We start from the raw sequence: 24,210 nt of genomic DNA on the forward strand, positions 1-24,210 counted from the left end.
TGTAAACAGTGTCACAATGAACATACGAGTGCAGATGTCATTTCTACTATATATTTTTTTGCATCTCTGGGATATATTCCCACAAGTGGTATTCCTGGGTCAAATGGGAGTCCAATTTCTAATTTTTTGAGAAGCATCCATACTGTTTTCCAAAAGGGGTAAACCAGTCAGCATTCCCACTAGCAGTGAAGGAGAGTCCCTTTCTCCCCACATCCATGCCAACACTGGTTGCTTTTGTTCTTTTGGATGTGGGCCAGTCTCTGTGGTGTGAGGTGATATCTCATTGTTGTTTTGATCTGTATCTCCCTGATGATTAGTGATGAAGAGCATTTTTTCATGTGCCTTTTGGCCATTTGGATATCTTCTTTGAGAAAGTTTCTGTTTATTTTATCGCCCCATTTTCTGATGGGATTGGATGTTTTCTTCTTGTACAGCCTTGTATATCCTTGATATCAACCCCTTATCAGATGGGTACTGGGTGAATATCCTTTCCCATTCTGTAGATTGTCTTTGGATTCTGGTCATGATTTCTTTTGAGGTGCAGAAGCTTCTTAGTTTAAGATAGTCTGTTTTGGTTTTTTTTGGGGGGGCGGCACACCCAGCAGTGCTCAGGAATTACTCCTGGTGGGGCTTGGGCTGGGGGTGGGGGGCATATTGGATGCCAGGGATCAAACTTGGGTTGACTGTGTGCAAGGCAAGTGCCTACCTGCTGTGCCACTGCTCCAGCTCTCAGCTCTCATGACTTTTTGAGGGGGTTGGGCTTCACCTAGCTGTGCTCAGGGATCACCCCCGGTGATGTTCAGGGGGGACCGTATGAGGTGCTGTGAATCACAAGTGCAAGGCAAGTACCCCCAGAGCCCCCAACTCGAGAACCTTCCGCAGTATACAACTCCTGCGTGTTCGTTAGTTGCTGTGCGTGGGCAACGAATCTGGGCATCTGTCCAGAACGCCTGACTCTGCTTTCCCAAAGGAAACAGCGGCAGGGATTTTCACAACAGGTTCCCCCACTCTCCCAAAGCTTCGGAGTTCGGTTTGGTATGGTTCAGCAAGTTATTTGGTTGGGGAGTGGCTGGAGATGTTCCAAACTTTTTTCACATCAATTAATAGCAATTGCACTGCCAGACATCCCTCCCACCCCCCAGCCAAACAGCCTACAAAATAACCTTCCTTTGGAGAGTGCAGAAACCTCCTAGTTACAAAAGTTTTTTTTTGAAATATCCTAATTAAAAGACAAAAATCACACGAGAAAAAACAATCTGACGGGGGTTGGTGGAGAATGACTTTTATGTTAAATCCCAGGGTAAAAAATATTTTTGAACATTCAGTGGACTATTTGGCCAATATTATGGGCCATATTGTGTGTCTCCAGCATTTGCGTAGGAGTTGAAATGTTTCGATGTCCAGTAAGTGTCTCAGAGGAGCGTGACCGGAAGCGGTCAGAGTGTCTGTGTTCCAAACGGGCCATTATTAGGGAAGCCCCTCCAGGGTCAGGACTGAAAGAGGAGGCCTCAGTTTACTCCAGCTAACTGTAGTGAGCACTACTTTTTTTTTTTTTTTACTTCCAGTGAATTCCTGTGCTTTTCCTGATAAACAGGGTGTCAACAACTGTCTACCCTAAAATTCCTCCCCAGAACTTAGACTCACAGGGAGGCAGGAGGCTAAGATAGCTGGAAATACCTTAGGCAAGTGGCCTGAGGACCTAACAGAGGCTCATCCTCTGTAACACTGGCCAAGAGCCCAATTTTCATTCAAAAGGGTCTTCAGGAAAACGCTTATCTTTACCCTCCCTGCATTCCCTGCAATGCAAAGACCAGTTATCCTATTAAAAAAAAAACAACCCACAAACAGAGCCATAGTTAACTTCCTCCTTTACTCTTTCTCCCTATGTGGGGAGCTTCTTTTCTTTTCTCTTCTACTTTCCAATAAACTTTCCTACTTTCCAACTCTAGTCCATTTGGACTGGAGCGATAGCAGAGCGGGTAGGGCATTTGCCTTGCATGCGGCTGACCCGGGTTTGATTCTTCCATCCCTCTCGGAGAGCCCGGCAAGCTATTGAGAGTATCCCGCCCACAGGGCAGAGCCTGGCGAGCTCCCTGTGGTGGATCCGATATGCCAAAAACAGTAACAAGTCTCACAATGGAGACATTACTGGTGCCCGCTCGAGCAAATCGATAAACAACGGGATGACAGTGATACAGTGCTACTTTCCAACTCTGAATCTTAGCATCTTCATTCCTCAATATTTTCATTCCTGAGAATATTGAAGAACCGCTTCTGCCAACCTCGTGCAGAGGGAGAGCAAGGGAGACACTGAGAAGATGGTGGCCAGCCCAGGAGAAGGTCCCAGAAGAGCCCAGCCCTGCCCACACCTGCATCTAGCCCCCACCCCGCACGCTGAGGGAAAGCAGGTCTTGAAGCAAAGCCAGTCAGTGGTGCCCCGTGCTAAATGCCCTGACAAAGTGACACAGCCCGCCAAGGAATGTCGCAGACTGTCATCAGAAATACCTGTGAGGGGGGTAGGCTTACTTTTCTGTTCACTCTCCTAACCAGAGAATTCCTTTTCCTGACAGCTGTTAGTATCTCGGAATCAGTGTCTATTCATTCACTTAAGGAGTTAATATTTAACTGCCACATACCAAATGCTAAACACTTCAAAGCAGGAATAGAAATGGCTCAGCCCTGTCCTCATCAATACAGGGACAGTGGGTGGTTCTGTAAGTTCTACTAAGTGATCACTCCCTTTCTTATTCCTGTAGTACCACAAATACTTGGATTGATTCTAACATTCCCCCCAATAATTCAAACTAGATTTTATGATGGTGTATTTCAATTCATTTTTTGTGTCAATATGAATGTTTAAGGAAAGACTGCTTCTTCTTTCATTCTTTCATCTTTCTAACATTCATCAACTTATTTTTAAAACCATCATGCTATTTTTATAATCAATGAGAAATGATCTTCCAAAGTAATTTTCTACGCTTCTAGAGCAGACTTAATGATTATCTTGGCAAACTTTTAATAGCATAAATGAAAGCAATTGAACTGACTAAAATATTGCATAAGCTCCATCTCTCCATACTTCATGACGAACAGCTCAGTGACCTTTGCAGAATCTAGAAGAGCACTCTCCAACGAGTACCCCACCTTCCCTTTGAAGTCTCAGGACAGAGAGAACTGTCAATGCTTAAGAAAAGTTCCATTTTGGTTTTTCACAACTGTTCTACAAATTAGGTAACAGATTATAATTTCCATCTTCCACACAAGCCAATGCAGAGGTATCAAACTAATGAAATACAGATGACTCCAAAATATGTGTTTAAAATAAAGTAATAAATGGTGGCCAAATTAATGTATGCTTCCCACTTTTCCACAGGTTGGAATTCAACTTTTGGCACTAGAGAAATAACCACTGGTTCAATGAACACAGCTACCTGTATTCTTTTTGTAAAGGCAAATGCTTGTGCTGTGTTCTACAAATGTGGATCAATCTTAAATTATAAATTAAATGTAAATGAACCTTTTAACTTATAACTAGTTGTATAGACACTAAATTTTCCAAGACTGTTACAAACACTGCATTGAAATAGAAATTTAGAATCACATGTAACCAAGACCAAACATTCAGAACCTATATGCTAAAAGTAACCAATATTCTAGATTATTCAATGAAGAGTCTGAAGTATGCAGTACAGTCCCTTACCAATATTGGGGTGCTTCAAAAGACGGCAGATTCTAGCCTCCCTTTCCAATTTCTGATGATCTGTTTAAAGAAAAAAATCACAACTATTAGCAAATTTAAACATAGAAAGTAGACAACAGCATATCTCAATGACAAAGCCTTTTCTGTTACTTATCCTTTCATTTCTTTCTGAAAAGTGATAATTCAAATTCAGAGTAGCTGGATATGAGTTTCATGGCTTAACAATATGACTCTCTTCACTTTTCACTGGCTTGATGAGGTAGAGAAATAGAGATGAATTTAGCCAGAGCTGAGACCAAAATGACAAAATATGCATTCCTTCTTATCTTTATCTCCAGTATGTATTGCCACCACCACTGAGATAATTTGAGATGCACGAACATGTAAGCAGAGGGCATATGTCTGGAAACTGCAATGTCAGTTTAACCCCTACAGGCCCTAATTGACCTTTCCCTCCAGGATTCGTGGGGTCACATGTGAAATCTAATTGTCTTTTCTTTGGCATCTTTCCACTGGAATATTTCCATAGTTTTCCTTTGCTGTTCAGAATCTGACACTTTTGAAAATTACCTAAAAATAGTCACCATGTGTCTATGTGAATGTGGTCATGGCTCACTATTTGGATTTTTTCAACAGCTGGCTCCTGAATTGATCCAGGCACTGTCACCATAGCTAGGAGGGCCTCCTTTTCTGTCTGCTACCTCTGGGGAATATTGTCTCACTGCTTCTTAAAAGGGGTAACTTTGATTCCGGGGTCAAGGTGCTGAACTGTTCTGCTAAATATTCCTTTACAACCAATAATTCATGGCATTTTGAGGCCATGAAAACATTCTATTCCTCATCAATTTTTTTCCTCCAGTTCTAGCATTCCATGAGGATTCCTGCCTGAGCCAATTTTCTCCAGGTTGGTAACACCATGCTGACTCTTCCAATTTCAGCCTGGTGACTTATTTTCATGAAACAAACAAAAAAACAAACAAGCAAACAAAACTGTAATTTCCAAAATGAGAACAGAGGCATGGCCTTTTGTTCTTGAATATCAGCAAATATTTCTGAATATCTTTCATTTTCAAATATATACGGATATCTCTGAAGTCTGATATAGAAAAGACAGTTGTGAGCTCACATCTGCATCTGTATTCAGTGCCATACATTGTTCTGGTGGAAGTGGGTGAAAAAAATCTAAACTAACAAGGATGGGGGATTGGAAAAGAAAGAGGCACTAGCTATGATAGTGAATATTCTTTAACTTTACACCTAAACTCAACAGATGATAGTTTCTGAGAAGCGATTTAGCATGTGAAATGTGAAATCTGATCAATGACTCTTATCCCTGGAGTTACAGACTTTAATGTTGAAATCTAATTTGTTGACAACACCATGAGAGTCGTTTTCCTGTGCTGCATAAAAATCTACCAGTCTCTATTCTTGCTCTTTGACTCTTCTGCCTGGGTTTAATTTTATAACATGATGCATAGGTCATCTAAACAATTTGGATTTGAAGGCTGGGAGATTACCCAGAAGGCAGGAGTGCTTGGCTGGCACGCCCAGGGCCTGGATTTGGGCCCCTGGCACCACTTGCCTCAAGCACTGCCAGGGCCAGTCCCAGGGCACTAGGGAGTCACTCCAACAAACTAATCAACAAAGAAAATGTTGGTCCCATACGTGGTTAATAGGATCTTCCAAATGTTGGCATATTTGATTATACAACATCATCCAAACAATAGCTGACATCACTAGTGACCTCATCAGAACCATCTTCAAATCCAGGAATCAGTTACAATCTGATTCAATCAAGAGCAAGAGCAAGTTTTCTAATGACCTGAGTTTTGTTGGAAATACAGGGATGGGTGATGACTGGTGTCACTTCTTTTTGAAGTGACAGACTATTAGGTATATTTTTTATTTTTATTTTTTTTTTTTGCTTTTTGGGTCACACCCGGCGATGCACAGGGGTCACTCCTGGCTCATGCACTCAGGAATCACCCCTGGAGGTGCTCAGGGGACCATATGGGATGCTGGGATTCGAACCTGGGTCGGCCGCGTGCAAGGCAAACGCCCTACCCGCTGTGCTATCGCTCCAGCCCCTAGGTATATTTTTTAAAATCTTCTATCGAATATCTAACATTTGAACAATCAGGGCTAATTTCTTCAGTTCTTACTTCAAGCACAAAGGTGCTCTTTGAGGAAGTGTCTTTTCTTCTTTTCTTTTTATAACCACTGTACTGTGGAATCCACCAGGAGTGTTCTCTGCATTCTTCCCAGTGCAAACAGTATCGCCAAAATGTGGTAGTCGAGGGCAAGAGGGAGTAAGAGCAAATCTGCTCGGCAGTGCTCAGGGCTTATTCCTGGCTCTGTACTCGGGGATCACTCTTGGCAGTGCTCTGGAAACCATATGTGGTGCCAGGAATTGAGGCCAAAGTGGCCACATGCAAAGTAAGTGTCTTAACTCCTTTGCTAGCTCTCTGGTCTTAAATAATAGCAAGTTTCACTGGCTCATGAAGGACAATTCTAAATGAAATGAGCTGTTTGGGGCTTACTTATAGATTTTCTTATTGTACTTTTCTGCCTGGGTTTAATTTTATACCATGATGCATGGGTCATTTAAACAATTCGGGCTCGCAGGCTGGGAATTTGTCAGTAACAACAAATGTCAAGAACATGTGTACAAAAGGCTGAAGGCTTAATTTTTATTATGAAAATGGTTTTCAGCTTATAAATCCTCAGAGAGTTTGGGAATTTCAAAGATCATCTTATCAAAACTGGTCTGTACCATAGCTATTGAAATAGTGAGTTGTAATCTATGTGGGGTCACATAACTTTAAGAGATTTTTAATAGAAAATTTGTTATGATTTATTATCAGTAAATTTTTTACTTCTGTGACTGTATACCTGTTGTCCTGTAAAACTTTCTAGGCAAAAAAGAGGGTTATGAGTGAATAAAGTTTAAGAATCCTGAGCCTCTGCTATATAGAGTTATTGCAGGGATGCTTCCTTTTTTCAATTCATAACAGTAATTTAAACATATGTGTCATTATAGTTCAATAAGTAGTGATGTAAAGAATGAATATGGATGGCATAGGACCCAACAGTGTCCTATTCATTATACCTAGACTACAAAGTATTGAGACAAATCAACTCCAGTCTATGACCATCAACATACAACTAAGAGAATGCAAATAAATGTGGATTCTTCAACCTTGCTCCATGTCTTCCAGAGGCACCAATTCTTAAGAATGTTGCATCTACTGGGCCAGGAGACCCCTCAAGCCCCTGCCTGCAAGCTTAGGGCTGCTATGTCCTCCGAACACTGGGCTGCGTGGGCCTAGAACAACCTGGCAACTCCACTCCATCAGTCATGCCTCCACTCACCGCAGCTAGCTGTGCACAGGAAGTTGAGGCCGCCGTGCCTGGCAAGCAAGCACTAGGTTTAAAAAGATGTGCAGGCATTGCCCTGTGGCCAAGTGTGTGAGCACCACAGCCAAGCACTGTGTGGCCCCCGCCCCGCCACCCTCCAACCCTCCCTGTAACAACGGCACTAAAAGGGAAGGAAAGAAAGGGCCAGAAAGACAAGCTACTTCAGGATTATTCTTTTTGTTTTGTTTGGGAGCCATACCTAGTGATATTCAGGAGTTACTCCTGGCTCTGCACTCAGAATCAGTCCTGGTGGGCTCAGGGACCATATGGGATGATGGGATCAAACCTGGGTCTGCTGTCCTCCCCACTGTACTATTCCTCCAGCCCCAATTTTTTATTCAGAAATATACAGGCATAGCTGCTTAAGTTTGAATTTTTCAAACCCACCTATGTAAACTATATGGAAAAGACGATATGAAAAGAACATAAAAAATGTATGTTATGAAGATGGAGAAACAAATATATACTACATCACACAATTACTCCTCTATGATTTGATACTATATACTTACATTAAAATCAAACAAGACTTTGAACAAAAATAAGTGATTCTCTTTAGTTTTAGCTGTAGAGATGAATGCTATTTAGATAGCATTTTAGATAGCCCAGAATTTTAGATAGCCCAGATTTCTGAGCTGAATTGTGAGCTACAAGACTCATATGTGGAATTCTAAAGCCTTTAGTGCCTCAGAATGGGACTCTGTTTGAACTTGAAACGTGAAAAAAGCTTTAACGGGGTCATGGGCTGTAGAATTGGTATCCTTCTTAGAGGGCATAGATGTGAAGAGGGAAGACCAAGTGCAGTCATCCGGAAGTGCCCATCTGCAGGCCAAGGAGTGAAGCCTTGGAAAGCAATGCCCGCCAACACCTAGGCATCAGCCTCCAGACCAGAGAGAACCAACACAGATTGTTTAAACCCTGATCGGAGGCACTTGCTTGGTAGTAAGTACTCTTGCACCATCAATTACTGCTGCTAGACAACAAACTGCCACAAGCTTGAAACCAGACAGGTGCACAGTCTCACAGAACCTATGGGCCAGGCACCTGGATGTCATTTCCCAGGACCTTTGCTTTAAAGGGCATCACACAATGCTGTTAAGAAGCGAGGGAAGAGGTTCTCCTCAAAAACCTTGATGGAAAGTTGTCCTTCCAAGGCCTTGGACCTTGGGTGCTGAGCTTCCCCACAGGGAACTGCATAAGGCCACCTTCTGGGCTATTTGCTGAGACAGGCACCTGCTTGCAATAGTTTCCAATGAGGGAACACGTGGCAAACAAAAGGCTCGTCTTTATCTTACCCATTCCAATCACAAGCACGCCTACCATGTTGCTCACATCTGATTGGCTAGAAGCCAGTCTCTGGGCGGGGCCGCCACAAAGCACCTGTCCAATCATGAGCATGACTACCACGTTTGTCGTATCTGATTGGCTAGAAGTCAGTGAACGGGCAGGGCCACCGTGCAGGGTGGGCCCAGGGTGCCTGGACCGTGCTCTGCAGCTCCCAGGACTGTGCTGGGTCCCGGTGCTCCCGGGCTCACGGGGAAGCATCTCGCCTGCCTCCTGCCTCCCAAACCAGCACCGCCCTCAGTGAGCTCGTCTGCATCACCAGGCGTCTCTGCTCTCTTCTTTGGGGGCGTGTTTTGACATCCCCGCCTCGCTGAGGGAACTCGGTTTTCATTCAAACCAGTTCATTCAGCAGGAACGGAAGCAGGTCTCGCCCAGTGCTTCGCAGTCAGCATCAAGTTCACGGAGTGCTGCAGTGAGTGGGCCGGGGCCTGTTGTTACCAAAGGCACATTTCTGCATGCATCCAGCTATGGGGATGAATCGGTGTCGCATTTATAATTCCCCTGACTCGCATGATGCAGTCTGCAGCAAAACCCCTGCCTCCTACCTCCGCGGCCTCCGCACTCACCACTACAACGGGGAGAGGCAGAGCTTGCAGGAGCTAAGACATCTGTAATGCTGTTTGTGAGCCTCTGAAGATGTTCTTTTATTATCCACACACCCGGCAGCTACCGGAGCACCAACTACAGCCTCACTTATCATGTAATATTTATTAAAGGGCTCCAATGATAATAGTTTGGCTTTTCCTTCCTTTGAAGTGCAGTCCACACGGCTAGAAGAACAAAAATATAACCCTTCGGGCTGTCATCTTGTCAGGCTTGATAAGATCCATGCTGGTACCGACCTGCGGCTGAAGGCACGGTCTCTAAACAGCGCCTTTGGGAAATTACATTAGCACTCGGCGGGGATAACAGCCAATAGGGAATGGCGTTACCCAAGCACAGAGATCTCCAGATTTTAAAGTCTCTGAGAACTTGGAAGAAATGCCCCTCTCTGCAGTTTTAAGAAACCTTATTTTTTTTTTTTAGCCTCAGGAGATATTTCAAGTGAAGTGAAAAAAAATACAAATCAGACCTAATGAACTAAAACCTGTTTTAAACTCTTAGGTCCAATTTTTATCTTTTCTAGAGAACTGTCCTGATCACAAATGGGGGGGAAAAAAATTTCAGCCACCCCCACCCCTACCCCCGCCCCTTGGTCACTTTCCCCAGGATATTCAGGGGATCACTAAGGCCACAGACAGCAGCTACTCATCAGGCACTAGGGAACGGGCTTTTATTAGCAAGCATGATTCAAAAAGAAACTCTCCCCTAAATGCCAAAGTACTCAAGACGCTGACCTATGGCCAGGATGGGATTCAAGTGCCAGAGCAAGAGGCCCTGAGTTAGTTCGACCCCAGGACTGCACAGCCTGTGAGCAGCCCATATTAAAAAATAAAATGAAATAAATGCAAATCCCGTGGAAAGGGTCAAAACTCTTAATAGATTTCTTTCCTAGATGACACAAAAGGATGGAATCTGTTTTAAGTGCATAGGGTCAGTACATTAGCTTTAATCCTTCTCTGCCCTGTTCAGTGGAACCCTCAGAACAGAGGGAGGCGGGAAACGCCCACTGGTCCTGCCCTGGGTGCCAGGGTGCGCTTCTCTGTCCCCTTCTCACCTTTGTGGCAGTGCCAGGGATGGTCTGGTAGGCGGAAGCTTTTGTTTAAATTGGTCAGCGGGTAGGGTGTTTGCCTTGCACATGACTGACCTGGGTTCGATTTCTCTGTCTCTCTCGGAGAGCCCGGAAAGCTACCGAGAGTATCCTGCCCGCACTAAGAGCCTGGCAAGCTACCCATGGCGTATTCGATATGCCAAAAACAGTAACAACAAGTCTCACCATGGAGATGTTACTGGTGCCTACTCGAGCAAAATTGATGAGCAACGGGAGGACAGTGATACAGACAGGTCACTTATTACCCGTCCTTCACCCTCAGCACATACATGATCACAAGCATGCAACCAAACAGATGATTCACTATGCCGAGAGGGAGTCATCACTGTTGCTAATAATAGAATATAATCACCATGAAGGGGGGGGGTTGTCACGCTGGGCCAGGAAGCTGGAGAGTTTGGGGCCACTCACTCCACAGGCCCCCGCCTGAAGCTTCTGCCTTTCCTGAGTGCCCCCGTGAGGGCAGGGCCTCAGACCTTCCCACTGCTGACAGCTGAGGAGGTTTCTCTGGTGTCTGTACAACCAGCCGGCCAACTTCTGAGCACTCCTCATCTTAGCCGGGTTTCCTGAAGCATCAGTCTCCAAGGAGCACCCCTGCTCTCCCTCTGCAGACAAGCCTGGCCCCTGCCCCACCCATTCTCGGAGGGCCAAGCATCAGCACCTCTCAGTGCTGTGCCTGGCACCTGGTCATGCAACCTCCCGTGTCTCTGCGTGAGTTTGCAATGGTGGTCTGATTGCTGTTGTCTGTACACAAAATACACTGTCGACTACCTAACTGCACCCTCGGGGAGCCAGCGCTGCTGGGAGCCCGGGGAGTGAGGTGAGACCCCGCAGAGGTCGCCCAGCCAAGGCCCAGCTCCAGTGCAGATCCTGGATGGCAACGCCAAGGCCACGGGCAGGCCTCAGTCCTGCGGGCTGGCAGTTCCATTGCGGATGCGCTGAGAGGTCCCCTGTGAAAGCAGGCAGTCTCCGCGGGATTCCGGGCTCTGCCTGTTTCCGGAGGGCCCTTCTTAAACCGGGGTACGGTAAAAGGGACACTTAAAGAATCTCTTTGTTCAGTATCTATATTGCAAACCATAATGCCCAGAAAAGAGAGTATGGGGGAAACTGTCTGCCACAGAGGCAGGGGGAGGCTGGGACGGGGAGGGAGGTTGGCGGTGGGGAATGGGCACTGGTGGAGGGGTGGGTGTTAGGCCACTGTACGACTGAAACTCAAACATGAAAGCTTTGTAACTGTATCTCATGGTGATTTAATTAAAAAAAAAAAAAGATTTTTTTAATCACTTTTTTACAAAACCCCCGGCCTCCTAGACAGGGGCTAAAAGCTATGGTTTGTTTCATGAAAAGGGATATTTTAAAATTCATAATTAAATACACATCTATCCTTTTGTTCTGAACTATACCACAAATTTGATTTAGTTTTTATTTGATTTATTTTTTCTTCTTTGTTTTATTTTGGGCCACACCTGGGCGTGCTCAGGGCTGGCTGTGGGGACCGTATGGGGTGTCTGGGGTCACGTCCCAGGTTGGCCGACTGCAAGGCAAGCACCCTACCCACTATACTATCGCTCCAGCCACAAAGTTTATTTAACTTTTTCACCTAATTGTCTATGGCATCAGACACTGTTGGCTCCCAATTACTTTCACTGCTCACTCCTAGACAAGGCAAATAATATTTTATTACTATGTATGAGAATGTGCTTCATTTCACCATGAGATAAAATAGATGCACACACTTGACTGTTCCTATTTCTTTACTTAGGAGTGAAAGATTTTTTTTCTCCTGCCTGGGAAGCCCATTCAAACACTACAATCCTGAATTACGGCATCAGTCCATCTCAAATCCATAGGAACTTTCTGGTTAAAAAAAAAAAAAAATCTATTCCATGAAAGATGAACCAGGTCTTGGCTTGATTTAACTTCTTTCTGCAATTTAAAATGAGGCGTAAGACAGAGCCAGAAAAATTAAACCCATCCCCAAAGTTCCTGATTATGGAGAAACTGAGGCAGAGAGCACTCAAGGAGCGGCAATCCCTCCTGGGTCCAGAGCCTGCCTGGAAGAAGCGTGAGCACTCACAGCTGGCCGGAAGCTCAGGTTTCTTCATCACTCCAAAGATTCATCTCTAAACGGGGCATAAAATACCCAGTACCAAGTGCAGTAGCTAGAACAAAGTTTGTCTTGATAACAGGTTGTTGTTGTTTTTTTTTTTTAACTAAACATGTCTCCAAATGTAAAAGAACTCGATTCCTAAAACAGACATTAATAGATGAACTTCATCATGTATTATTCATTTTACACATATCCTGAAACATACAAAAGCAGCTTTATTTTCTATAAAATCATACTATTGTAGGGGCTCGGGAGTAGGTTGCCTGCCTTTCATGCAGCCGACCCCGTGTGATCCCCAGCACCCCATCCGTTCCCCTGAGAACCTCTAAGACAGAACCAGGAGTCAGCTTTAAGAATCACTTCATGTGATCCAACTCTTTCCCCCAGTCCCTAATCATATGAAAATGCCTCCTAGTTTATCAGTAGCAGAAATACCGAGAGAACCACTGGCATCTGGGGTCAGACAGAACAGACTCCACGCAACGGACTAAGTCTGAGAACATCAGTATTCATTCATGGAACCCTAAGAGCCTAAAATGTTCAGCAAGAATGCTGGGGAAACTCGAGTGCCCCATTTTAAACAAATTACATCAGGCACTTGTACATACAAATTCACTGGGTTCTTTTATTCTTCTGCCTCATGCATCCAAAATGAATGCTATTCTGGTAATTCATCCGCAGTAGTGCTTCAGAGGGAGGCGCGGGAAAATACTTTTCCCCTATTTTCCCGGACAGTGAGGGATTAAATGTGGACTCGGAAGCCCCCATTCTACGGTGGCCCACGGGAGAAACGTGTCCCTCTACCACAATGACAGCAGCCTTCATCCGGAGGCACGGCCCTTCTCTCTGCTATGAAAATACTGCTGTACTCAAAATTATGCAAATGCAAAACAAAATCTCCATCTTCCAGGCTCCCATTCATTAGCAATTTAAATGAGGACACAACATGTTTTAGACCTTTGAAAGCTGCAAACAATAGTAAACATTAGAAAAATATTGCCGTGAGTGTCTGTTTCCCATCTGATTGATGACGGAGTACCCGGATGTCGCCTGGGCCCTGCTGGACGTGGTGTCTCTGAGTTAAACCTCCCCCTGGCTCACCATGCTGGGATGCGTGGGCTGGCGGGCTGGGGGCATCGGGATTGAGCCCTGGTTGTTGGGAGGGGCGGGGAGCACAGTCTTGGAGCACTCGCTCACTGGTGACTTTCCTCTGGAAGAGAAAGTGGGTGAGCAGGCAGCACCCATCTCCTCCCTGGGTGGCCTCGGGGTGGCTCACGGTATTGTCTCCAGGGGCCACTCACTCTGCAAACACATTGACCTCCTCCATGCCCACACCAGGGCAGGGCGCTGCCACAGTGAGGCTGGGCGGAGCACTGTGGCGGAGCAACAGCCAGGATGGTGAACTGGGTAAACACCAAGACAAGTGCTCACAGGAGGGCACTGCAGATGAGGCTTCCAATACTGCCTCTTAGCGCCTCATTTTAACAGGCGGTTGCCGGCACAGACCACCGGTGGCAGCATACTAAGTGCATTACACCAATTGCAGGACTGGCATGGATTGTGTTATTCTGAGTGGTTAGCAGTATCACGGACAGGAGCGATAGCACAGCAGGTAGGGTGTTTGCCTTGCACGCAGCCAACCCGGGTTTGATTCCTCTGTCCCTTTCAGAGAGCCCAGCAAGCTACCGAGAGTATCTGGCCCGCATGGCAGAGCCTGGCAAGCTACCTGTGGCGTATTCGATATGCCAAAAACAGTAACAACAAGTCTCACAATGGAGACGTTACTGGTGCCCGCTCGAGCAAATCAATAAACAACGGGATGACAGTGCTATCGTGTAGTAATATCACAGAGATCTGATAGACACAAGTTATGAGGAGTCTGGTGCAAATGAAGCACTGAAGTTGCTTGGTTTCTCTCTATATACCTCAATAATATGACCCACACAAAACGTTTCAAACTCTGTCTCCAATTGACAGCAATATAATACAATAAAATACTTTGCAGGACCAGCGAGGTGGCCAGACCATGAACAGAGGAGGCACCACAGAAGAGGAAATAAGATCTGTACACTCTGTACTTTGGCCTCTGTCTACAGGTTTTGGCTCATACGGTGTCACTGTTTTAGCATGGGTGATCGCTGGCCCATCCATGGTGACCCAAGGGTCCCTTGGTGCATTCGGGGATAATCACCATCTCCCTGGCTGGCCAATAACGACAGATGAATGAAGGAATGGGGCTACCAGGCTGGTTGGTAATCAGTGGCTGTTATTCACATGTCATAGCATTAATTATAGAGAAATCATGAAGAGGTGGGGGTGGCAATTACCCATTGGTGTGGCTGAACATTATCATAAACAATGAACAGATGTAAAGCCCTTCCTTCCAGGGAAGTTCTTCTAGGAGATACTTAAGGACAAAATCTCATCTAAGTGCTCAGCACTCCAGATTCCTGCTAGGACATCTACCCAAGGGCAGAATTCCATCTAAATATAGAGTGCTTCCTTCTTTCCTTAGCTAGTACCCATTTAAACAATCATCTTGAACTTACTTCTTCACAATATTTCTAGTCATTTTGTATAGACACAGTAAGAGATCTATTAAGCTTACAGGGTGCTTCTTCCTGGGGACATCTCCCAGACTATATCTTCCAGACTACAGTCCTCGGGCCAGATTAGTCTTTCCCAACCCCAGCAGGGTTCTGATTCAGTTACTTCTTTTGGGGTCATGACAGAGCTTGTTCCATGACCGTGCTCTTAACTTATTATACTTTTCAAGGCACTTAGACTGACCCTTTCCAGTGCCAGGGTAGCTTACGGCTTGCCCTGGGCCCATCCGAGTCCCTTGCAATGACCCTCTTTGTTGGGGTGTTGGAACCTATGGGCAAATGAGCTTCAAGTCAAGTCAATATCACAGATGCCCAGGAGTAAATATTGTTTGGAGTCAATTAACTCCCAAGTTACAAAAGCATAACATTAACTGTCTTCCTGTGTCTATACAAAAAGGACATTGCTCTAAAATAAACTATGCAAAAGTCATAAAGGTAAGAGAAATAAAACACCCTTAACACATACAAAATCCAGAGCCCTCAGAAGATCTGACATACAGGTTACTGGGTGTGATTTGGGGATATTTGTGATGAACAGATTGGGGAACAAGAGCACAAAGAAGAGGTTAAAGATAAACACAGAGGATTAGAAGTGTTGATGGAACTGGGTGTGCCTCGGGAGCACTGTGATAGGTATAACTCAATAGACCCAAGCTCCCCGCAGAGGAGCAAGGACGAACCAATGTTACTTCTTAAAATATTTAGAACTATAAAGCAACAATACGGTAAGTATAGTTTTTATCACAGATCTGCCACACAGTTCTGTTTTCTTGCAGTTTTGCCACACAATTCCATTTTCCTGCGTAAGTTTGAGAGGGTGAAGTCCCTTGAGGAATTGTACTCAAGGCCTGCAAACTTCCCACCTGGGAAAGGTCCTACGTATAAGCTCCAAAATGGAAACAAGATGAAGTGAAGGTAAATACAATCAGGGTTTACGATTGTTTCTCTAGTGACCCAGAGATTTTTCACAGCTTCCAGCACTATAAGGCCAGTGTTTACTCCAGGGAATATACTAGTCCTCTAACAACTGTTCTTATCATGGAAAACATTTTGCAAAAAGTGTCATTTTAATAATTAGGTATGTTTTAATAATTATTCAAAATGCGAAGTACTTATCTAGTTTTCCATGGGACATTCTCCCTTATGAAGTTTCACTTTATTACATGAAAAACAGAAAAGAGTAACTAGGTCAGGATGGGTCTCAGCGGCAGGATATGAAGGGGGAGAGCAGGAGGAACAAGAAAAGAGAGAGAAGGAGGAAGAGGAGACAGGGGAGAAAGAGGAAGAGGAGGAAGAGACAGAGAAGGAGGAAGAAGAACGGAAGGAGGAGGAAGAGGAAGAAAAGATGAAGGAGAAGGTAATAGGGGGAGAAAGTAAGAGGAGGAGGAAGAGGAAGAGGAGGAGGAGGAGGAGGAGGAAGAAGTAGAGAAGGAGATGAAGGAGATGAGAACCTCTTTGGAGATTAACTTAGAAGGATGAAAGACAAAAATATAAGGTCCTCGGATTTGTAAGGTTCCTTTCAGCATCTGAATAATTCCCCTTTCTGCGACTCCTTTAAGCTTCAGGGCCTGGCAGACGATAGCCCACAGGTACTCATAGAACAGGCCGAACAAGATGCTTCCAGAGCTGTCAGTCCTGATCAAGATTCCTCCCCGTTCTTGCCCACTCCCACTCTCCCCTGCACCGACCGAGAGGGAGCAGCTGTAGCACTTCTGAGACAGCTCAGAGCGCCGAGCTGAATTGAATAAAGCACATTTTTCTGGTCCCCAGGTTTCCATGTGCATCATGATGGCACTGCTCGGCAGCCCAGGGCGGGGGATGTGAGCAGGAAACATCCCGGGCTGAAGGAAAGCTCCCAGGGCTGACGGGGCATGGACGGAAATTATAATCCAACCTCAAGGGACCAAAGAGAAGCTACACTTACTTTTGCTGTTTTTCCAGATTTTGCGTCATATGTCAGTTTGTTTGTATGTTTTGAACAGTACTTTTTTGTGTGATTATTTTCTACTCTAAATATGCATTGACTTTCGAGTTTAACTTTGTAAGGCTCAGCTCTACCTGGATCCGCACCGCACTCTCCTTACTATACTATTTTATAATGAGGGTGGGGGGGGGCTGGGGGAAGACTGGGTGGCGTGGGGGGGGGGGTAGGGAGGAGGAGTGGGAGGAAGAAGATAATTTATTGTTTAAACTCTATGTGTAAAAATCCACATTTCCATAATAAGAGACTTCAAAACACAGCACTATCTAAATTGAAACTCCTTTATATTGCTAAAACTAGTCATTAAAAAGCCATGAATATCTTGTATTACATTAGACATGAGTGACCAAGCCCAAAGAAAAGTGTTGAAAATCAAGGGGAAAATGACTTCCTGAATAGATTCTTCCCGGAATGAAGAAACATTTATAAATGCAGAAGCCATATTTATTCCCCCTATCCCAAGAGGGTGGCCCACAATTGAAGCTATTTACCCATCTCTTCAGTGGGACAATGCATGGTACCTGCATTTGTCACCATATTCATCAGGCAGACACAAGGGTCATGATGTTTCGGAAGATAAAGGACTTTAGAGTCTAGCTCCTTGTGAGCTATTAGTTACACTGAAAAGTACTGATTTTAATAACAACAATAACACCCTTTAAATTGGAAACGGAAAAGAAGAGTGTCTGTGTATTGAACTGTACACCAGTTATAAAAAAAAAAAGTAGAGTATTTGAATATTGTATTTTGTATTGAATTGCACTCAAGAAGTTAAAGAAAAAATCTATAGGCACTTAGTTTTGCCGCTAAGTATTTTAATCATTTATTCTTAGTTTACCACATTTCACAGGCGCGTTTGCTACACAGACACACACACAGACACACACACACACACACACACTCATTCAATTCTCTGCAATGACAGACAATATGTCTGAAGTACAGTGTGAAAGAGAGTAAAGCAGTTAGGGCATCAGCCTAGAATGTGTGGGACCCGGGGCTGGCTCCTGGCACCACAGGGGGCCCCAAGTACTTATGGGGGCAGCTCTGGAGGCGCCCAGCACTGCCAGGCACAGCTGGCTATTCTGACCCCAGGACCCGAGCAGCATTCTGCTGACCCTGTTGGCTGAGATTCACCCGAGGGGCAACCCGAGCACCCCCTGGGAGCCATGCCCTCCAAATGAGCTGGAATTAAATGTTTGTCTCGGCTTAGCTGCAATGCTGAAGACTGACACCAAACTAGTCACAGTGGATATAGGGTCTCTGAGACATGAGTGGAAGCTGCTTTGGCAGGTGTAAGAGAAAGGGAGGTGGACAGGATCCCACGACAGGGCCACCGGCTCTTCTGGAAGGAGCACCCGAGGGAAGGGGGTGCCTCGGGGAGACGGGGAGAGAACGTTCGCGCCTCTGGGGGTCTTCGAAGAAGAACAAGCCCCAGCTACTGAAACGACTCACATCCCTGGCACTGGGGCCTGCAGGCATGGTCGCTCAGGACCAGGAGTCTGTACTTTAAAAAATATTTCGTCCGGGGAGGGAGCTATAGTACAGCGGGTAGGGCGTTTGCCTTGCAGGAGGCCGACCCAGGTTCCATCCCCGGCATCCTATATGGTCCCCCCAAAACCGTCAGGAGTAATTCCTGAGTGCATGAGCCAGGGGGCATCCCTGTGCATTGCCGGATGTAACTCAAAAAGCAAAAAAAAAAAAAAGTTCATTTATTTTGGGGTCTTGGCCCACCCCCAGCAGGGCTTGGGGGCTCCTCCTGGCTCTGTGCTCAGGCGTGAGCCCTGGAGTGCTGGAGGGATGAATGTGGTGTCCGTGAGGCGAGGGCTAGAGCCTTGCCCTATCTCAGAGGCCTTGCCTGCGGCCGGCTTTGGAGACGTCCAGCGACACTCTGCAGGGCCGACCTGGGACATGAGTCCCCACTGGCACTGCCGGGCACTGCCCAGAGAGCTGAGAAGGGCTTCGGCGAGGAGGAAGGGCCGGCCCCGGGCCCCTGCAGCTCACTGTGTGGGCCCTGCTGTTGTCTGGCTGCCTCCCCCCGGAGGACGGAGCTCCAGAGGCTTGAGCGAGAAACCCAGACCTTCTGCTCCTTAAAACCCGAGACTCTTGGCAGGCTGGAGCTGACCCGGAAGCACGGCAGTGGCTGTGGCCTGTGGCCTCTGAGGCCCGTGTCCTGCATTTGCTTGGTGCAGCCGAGTCCGGGCCCCCGGGACAAGGCCCGCCCCGCCCCCGCTCACCCTTGGCCTCTCACCTGTCCACAGCACAGTCTCTCCTGCTCAGCCAGCCCAGATCCTGAGCCACCTGTCCCGCCACTGTGTCTCCTCTCCGCACCTAAATCTCTCTTAAAATCTTATTGCAAAGAATGACAAATGCCGACAGAAAAATATTCGACTTACTTCAACGAAAAGAAACAGGGCTGACAGCCAGGGAGGGGACCCAGAGGACTGGCACGTGTCTCTCACACCCCCACACAGTGGCCCAAGCACCGGCCAGGAATGGCCCCACACCACAGTCCGAAAGAAATAACTAGCATTCCCAACTGCACCTGTCAGGGACACTACTGTACGCGTGGCTTCATCTGCATGCACACAGCGCGGCCCTTCCAACTGTAAGACCAGCGTCGGTGGAGGTACACTTGGTACACTGACCGACCACTCGGTGATGCTGAGGGAGAGAGCTCCAGCTGGCTGGCGGGATGCATAAGTGACAAGAGCTCGCCAACCTGGTTTAGGGAAGGGGAGAAGGCCCTCTCCACACAAAATAAATTCCAGTCAGCTCAGAGAATGTCCCTCTGGGTGACTTCTGTGAGAAGGAAGTGGCTAATTGACTCCTCAGCATCACTGCAAGAAGGGTCAAGTTCCATGGAAATCGAGGGGGAAATTACTTATTCTGATTAAGTCCACTTTTGAAAGAAAACTCACTAGACTATTGTGTAAATAAGGTGCATGCAAGAATAGGTTTCTCTCTCCCAGGGAAGTGCAGTCACAGAAGTAAAGTACAATGCAATGTGCACAAAATATGTAGGCTTGGATGAAAATAAGACAAAGAAACTTTGCATCTGAAGTAGATGCAGTGCTGGGGCTCATACAGTGGTCAAGGCACCGGTCTTGCTTACTGATCAACCCACACACCACATGTGGGATCCCAGGAAGTGACCCCTGGGCACAACTGGGAGTAGCTTCAAGCACCAAAGATATTACTACCTCCCCCCAAACAAAAGAGTGCTGTTTACTTCATTCATAATTCAAGTGATAATCACTTAAATATCTCTATCCTTGATTTACCAATGTCTGCTATTCATCTCTAGGCAAAGCAAGAAGGTCCACACAGCATCCACAGAAGAGCCGGAGACACAGTCCCTCCTGTCTTGGCATCTGCAGCCTAGATGGTGAGAGTCCTTTAATTCTGGATCATATATACATGTGTGTGCGCGTGCATGTGCATGTGTGTATACATGTATATCCCACATACATAGTACAGATATCAGGTTATGAATGTATAGCACATATTATATACTTATAGTGTGTATATCATATATGCCATATGTTATAGATCATATCATTCAAGACATTCACATCGTTGAACTATCGAGTTGGCTTAATGGTGCTCCCTTCTCCCTCCCTCCCTTCATCCATCCATCCCTTCATTCATCCATCCATCCATCCCTCCCTTCATCCATCCATCCATCCATCATCCATATGTCCATCCATCCCTCCATCCATCCCTCCATCTCTCCCTCTCTCCTTCCCTCCCTCCCTCTCTTCTTCCCTCCCTCCCTCCCTCCCTCCATCACTCCCTTCATCCATCCCTCCATCCCTCCATCCATCCCTCCATCCATCCCTCCCTCCATCCATCCATCCATCCATCCATCCCTCCCTCCATCCATTCATCCCTCCCTCCCTCTCTCCCTCCATCCATCCATCCATGCATCCATCCATGCATCCATCCCACAAGTTCTTCCTGTCTCTCCCCCTCAAGGCTGCCACCATGCAGGGCCACTTTAACACACACAGAGGTGACTGCCTGCCAGCTGTGACCTCCCAGGTCCTCCTCTGTGCCTTCCCTGCATTCCCTCCCTCGTGATCACCGCTCTAGCAGCCACACACTGAAACTTATTCACCCTCCTCCGGGGTCCAACATTGCTAATCTTCACTTCTCACAGCTAAAGGCTCCCTTTCCAGTGCTCCCACGTCTCCCCCACAGAGAGCAGCTGCCACTCCAGGGGTCTGCCTGTTTGCTTTCCACCGCATTGCGACACTCGCTCTGCCACCACGAGTCGTCCACCGGGAACTTGGCTCTTCCCCTCTCTGTCTGCTTCGCAGGGGTGCCCGTCTCCAGAGCCAGCGTTCTCCTGCAAGGCACCGCCTCGAACATGCTCACCTCCCCTAGCGCTGTCTCATCACTACCTGACTCATAATCCAGGTTTGGTTTTTTGGGGGAGGTGGTCACGGGGAGGGCCACACCCTGCTGTGCTCAGGGGTCACTCCTGGCTCTGCATTCAGGGGTCGCTCTTGGTGGTGCTCAGTAGGGCAATAGGGGATGCCAGGGAACTGGACCCAGGTTGGCACATGCAAGGCAAACCCCCTCCCCACCACACTATTGCTCTGGCCCCTTATAATCCAATTTTAAGGATCTTTCAATGCCGTGCCTCTGCCAGGGCCTGAGCTCCGAGAAGAGGGTCTGCTATTATTTTCGCTCCCCATTTCCTGCCCTACACCTAAGGCCTGCGTCTGGCACATGGAAACTGTGTAATAAGTGTTACATAAACTTCATGAATATGCAGGGCCAACGTGGCACAAACAGAACCGCAATAAAGACAACAGAATGAAGACGCTACATAAATAAGCACTCACAGAAAAATACCTGGGAATATTTCAATTCAGGCCTCAAGGCTCAACCAAAACTATTTTGTAATAATTAGGCAGCTCTGCAGTAACAGCTAACTTCGCACAACACCTGGGACGGAAATGAAGAATTGGGACGTTATGGGCATGCTGCATGACTTGATGGTTCTCCTTGGCTGAGATTCGGCTGCCTGAGGGCTGACCGGAAGGGAGTTGTCACTGCCGCTCTTGATCAGCAGTGCTCACTCAGACACCCCCTTGCAAAAGCTCAGTCTTGCACAGCCGGGCTGGGCCCTGACGGGACGGCCCCACGGCTCCTGCACTGCAGGTGACCAGGAGGTCCACTTCTGCAGGCTCAGGCTGGGCAGTCCATTGCACACCCTCGAGCATCACATCCCTGGGCTGCAGACGTGAGCTCACAGCTCCCCGGGGTCCCTACAAGGCTCCAGATCCTTTGAGGCATCTACTGCCTGTCACGACATCAATGGCCGACACTAAGATCTTTTCCATTTCGGGATTATCTACTTGGCCCTGTTGGCTCTGGGCTCTTAGTGGGGCCACAAAGGCAAAGGTCACGAGCACAAGGACATTCCCCTAGCCTGAGCCGCTAACAAACATTTAGGCATAAAACACACACAGAAAGCAGCATTATGTCCTAAGTACGCACTACAATGGTCTCTCACAAAAATGAGTCCCTCCTACAACCCCCGCTGGCCTCAGCACACTGTCTGGCCGTCCACCCAAGCCTGGACTCTGCCAGCAGGGCCTCAGCTGGCTCTGTACTGTAGATGGGAGGAGTCATACGGGACACACCGGGCCTTGGCGTCACCGTATTCCTGGGACATTGCATAGCTCCGGGGGCCTCCTGGAGCGCTGCCACTCAGAGAGGTTGTGTTCAAGTGGATGAGAGATCAGATAAAACACAGCCAAGAAGTACACATGATGGCCAACGCAAAGAAAAATGCTAATGAAGATTTCCTATGTTTGGTGCAATGGATATACTGTGAGTACAGTGTAAACAGGCAGTGGGTCAAGTCGAAAGCAGCTTGGGTTCGCTAATACACAGGCGTGCCAGAACTCGGTCTCTTATTCTCTCCCCTGACTACGACATGTTTGCTAAATGCTTACATCGCCTAAGGTCTTTTTTTTTAACATCTTCCCTAGATGTCTGCCCTACAGACTAATTATATATTCCCCAGTCTCTGCTTTTCTACGATGAGTTAAAAAAAAAGAAGAAGAAGACAATAACATGTAAAAGTAAACAGAAAGATGCTGTAATATCCTTTAATCCTGGCTTGGAAAAAAATAAAAAAATTAAGTTACATAACTATTTTCACAACTCTTATCTCAAAATATGAAAGTATTTAAACCAAATCCCTTTGATATACAAAATCAAACACAAAGAAATCATCAGCCCATCATTACAGTATAAACTCAGAGTTTCCAGAAATGCTCAGCATGCATTCTACATAATAAAATCTATTTCAGAGTAGCTGTCACAGTCCCTAGAGTTTTTTAAAGATGAAGATAACAATACCCAAACCGTACAGAAAGGAATGAAGGGACAAGAGGGAGGAGAAAGAACAAGAAGGCCCGTCCTGTGAGAAGAACATTATAACGAAGTGTGAGGTGCGGGGTTTGATGCACTGTGAAAACAAGCCAAACAATCCACAACAAAACCCATTTTCAAATATGCTTTTCCAACACATAATAGAAAGAGCTAGCACTTTCTAGCTTTCCGAACACTGATAACATTCACTGCAAGAAGATGATTAAGGAAGACCTCGTTAGGGATAAAGAATGATGATTTTTTTTAAAACAAAACTACAAAAATGGTCATAAAATGACTATAAGTTTTACTTGAGAGCAGGCCTATATTCAACAGAAAAATCCTATTCAGTGATCTCGTATAATAATTTCCATCCCCAACCTAATCATGACCCAGCTTTTTCTTTGTGTGTGTGCTCCATTTCAATATGAGACTCCTCCCTCCCCCACCCAATTTATAACTCACAGAATGAGATACAGAGCTGCGGTAAAGGGTTATCTTCACGTGTGGGCAGAGGCTTTCCCTCCCACCAGCCCTGCTTTCTCGTTAGGTTTAGCTCCCTCACTGGTTTGGGGGGGTCGGGGGGAGCAGACGGGGTGGGGGAGGATGGGTACAGAGTACAGGACTGTTTAGGGATCAGTATCCACTTGAGTGAGGAAGGTGGCACAGCATGAGAAAGTGGACGAGAAGGCAGGCCAGCCTGGCTTCCAGAGTACGAGTAAGCTCTCGGAATTGCAACGTTTAGTTGCTTCTGGATCAGACGTTCCTCAGAGGGTTCCACTAGCAGCCGAATGACCTCCTGTCTGACCCAAGGCAGACAAAAAGGACTTAGGCCAGACATAAAGGACTTCAGCACAACCTGACCTTGGGAGCTTTCTGTGGCTAAGGCAGGTCCTGAAGGTCCCCTTCCCTCTGTACTGCCTGGTCCCTGCTCCCACCATCACCGGA

At 46.5% G+C, this 24,210-nt stretch overlaps 1 protein-coding gene across 16 annotated transcripts in view; it reads right to left on the reverse strand.

Moving 5' to 3' along the window:
- The window catches only part of CAMK2D (calcium/calmodulin dependent protein kinase II delta), a 251,290-nt gene that overhangs the window by 156,750 nt on the left and 70,330 nt on the right, over positions 1–24,210 (reverse strand). For all 16 annotated transcript variants that reach the window (XM_055144158.1, XM_055144153.1, XM_055144151.1 and 13 more), the window contains exon 3: positions 3,701–3,760. In XM_055144158.1, the coding sequence (XP_055000133.1) occupies positions 3,701–3,760 (60 nt within the window). The remainder of the gene's footprint in view (positions 1–3,700; positions 3,761–24,210) is intronic.

The sequence above is a fragment of the Sorex araneus genome, chromosome 6 (assembly GCF_027595985.1).
Source record: "Sorex araneus isolate mSorAra2 chromosome 6, mSorAra2.pri, whole genome shotgun sequence".
NCBI classification, from domain to species: domain Eukaryota; kingdom Metazoa; phylum Chordata; class Mammalia; order Eulipotyphla; family Soricidae; genus Sorex; species Sorex araneus.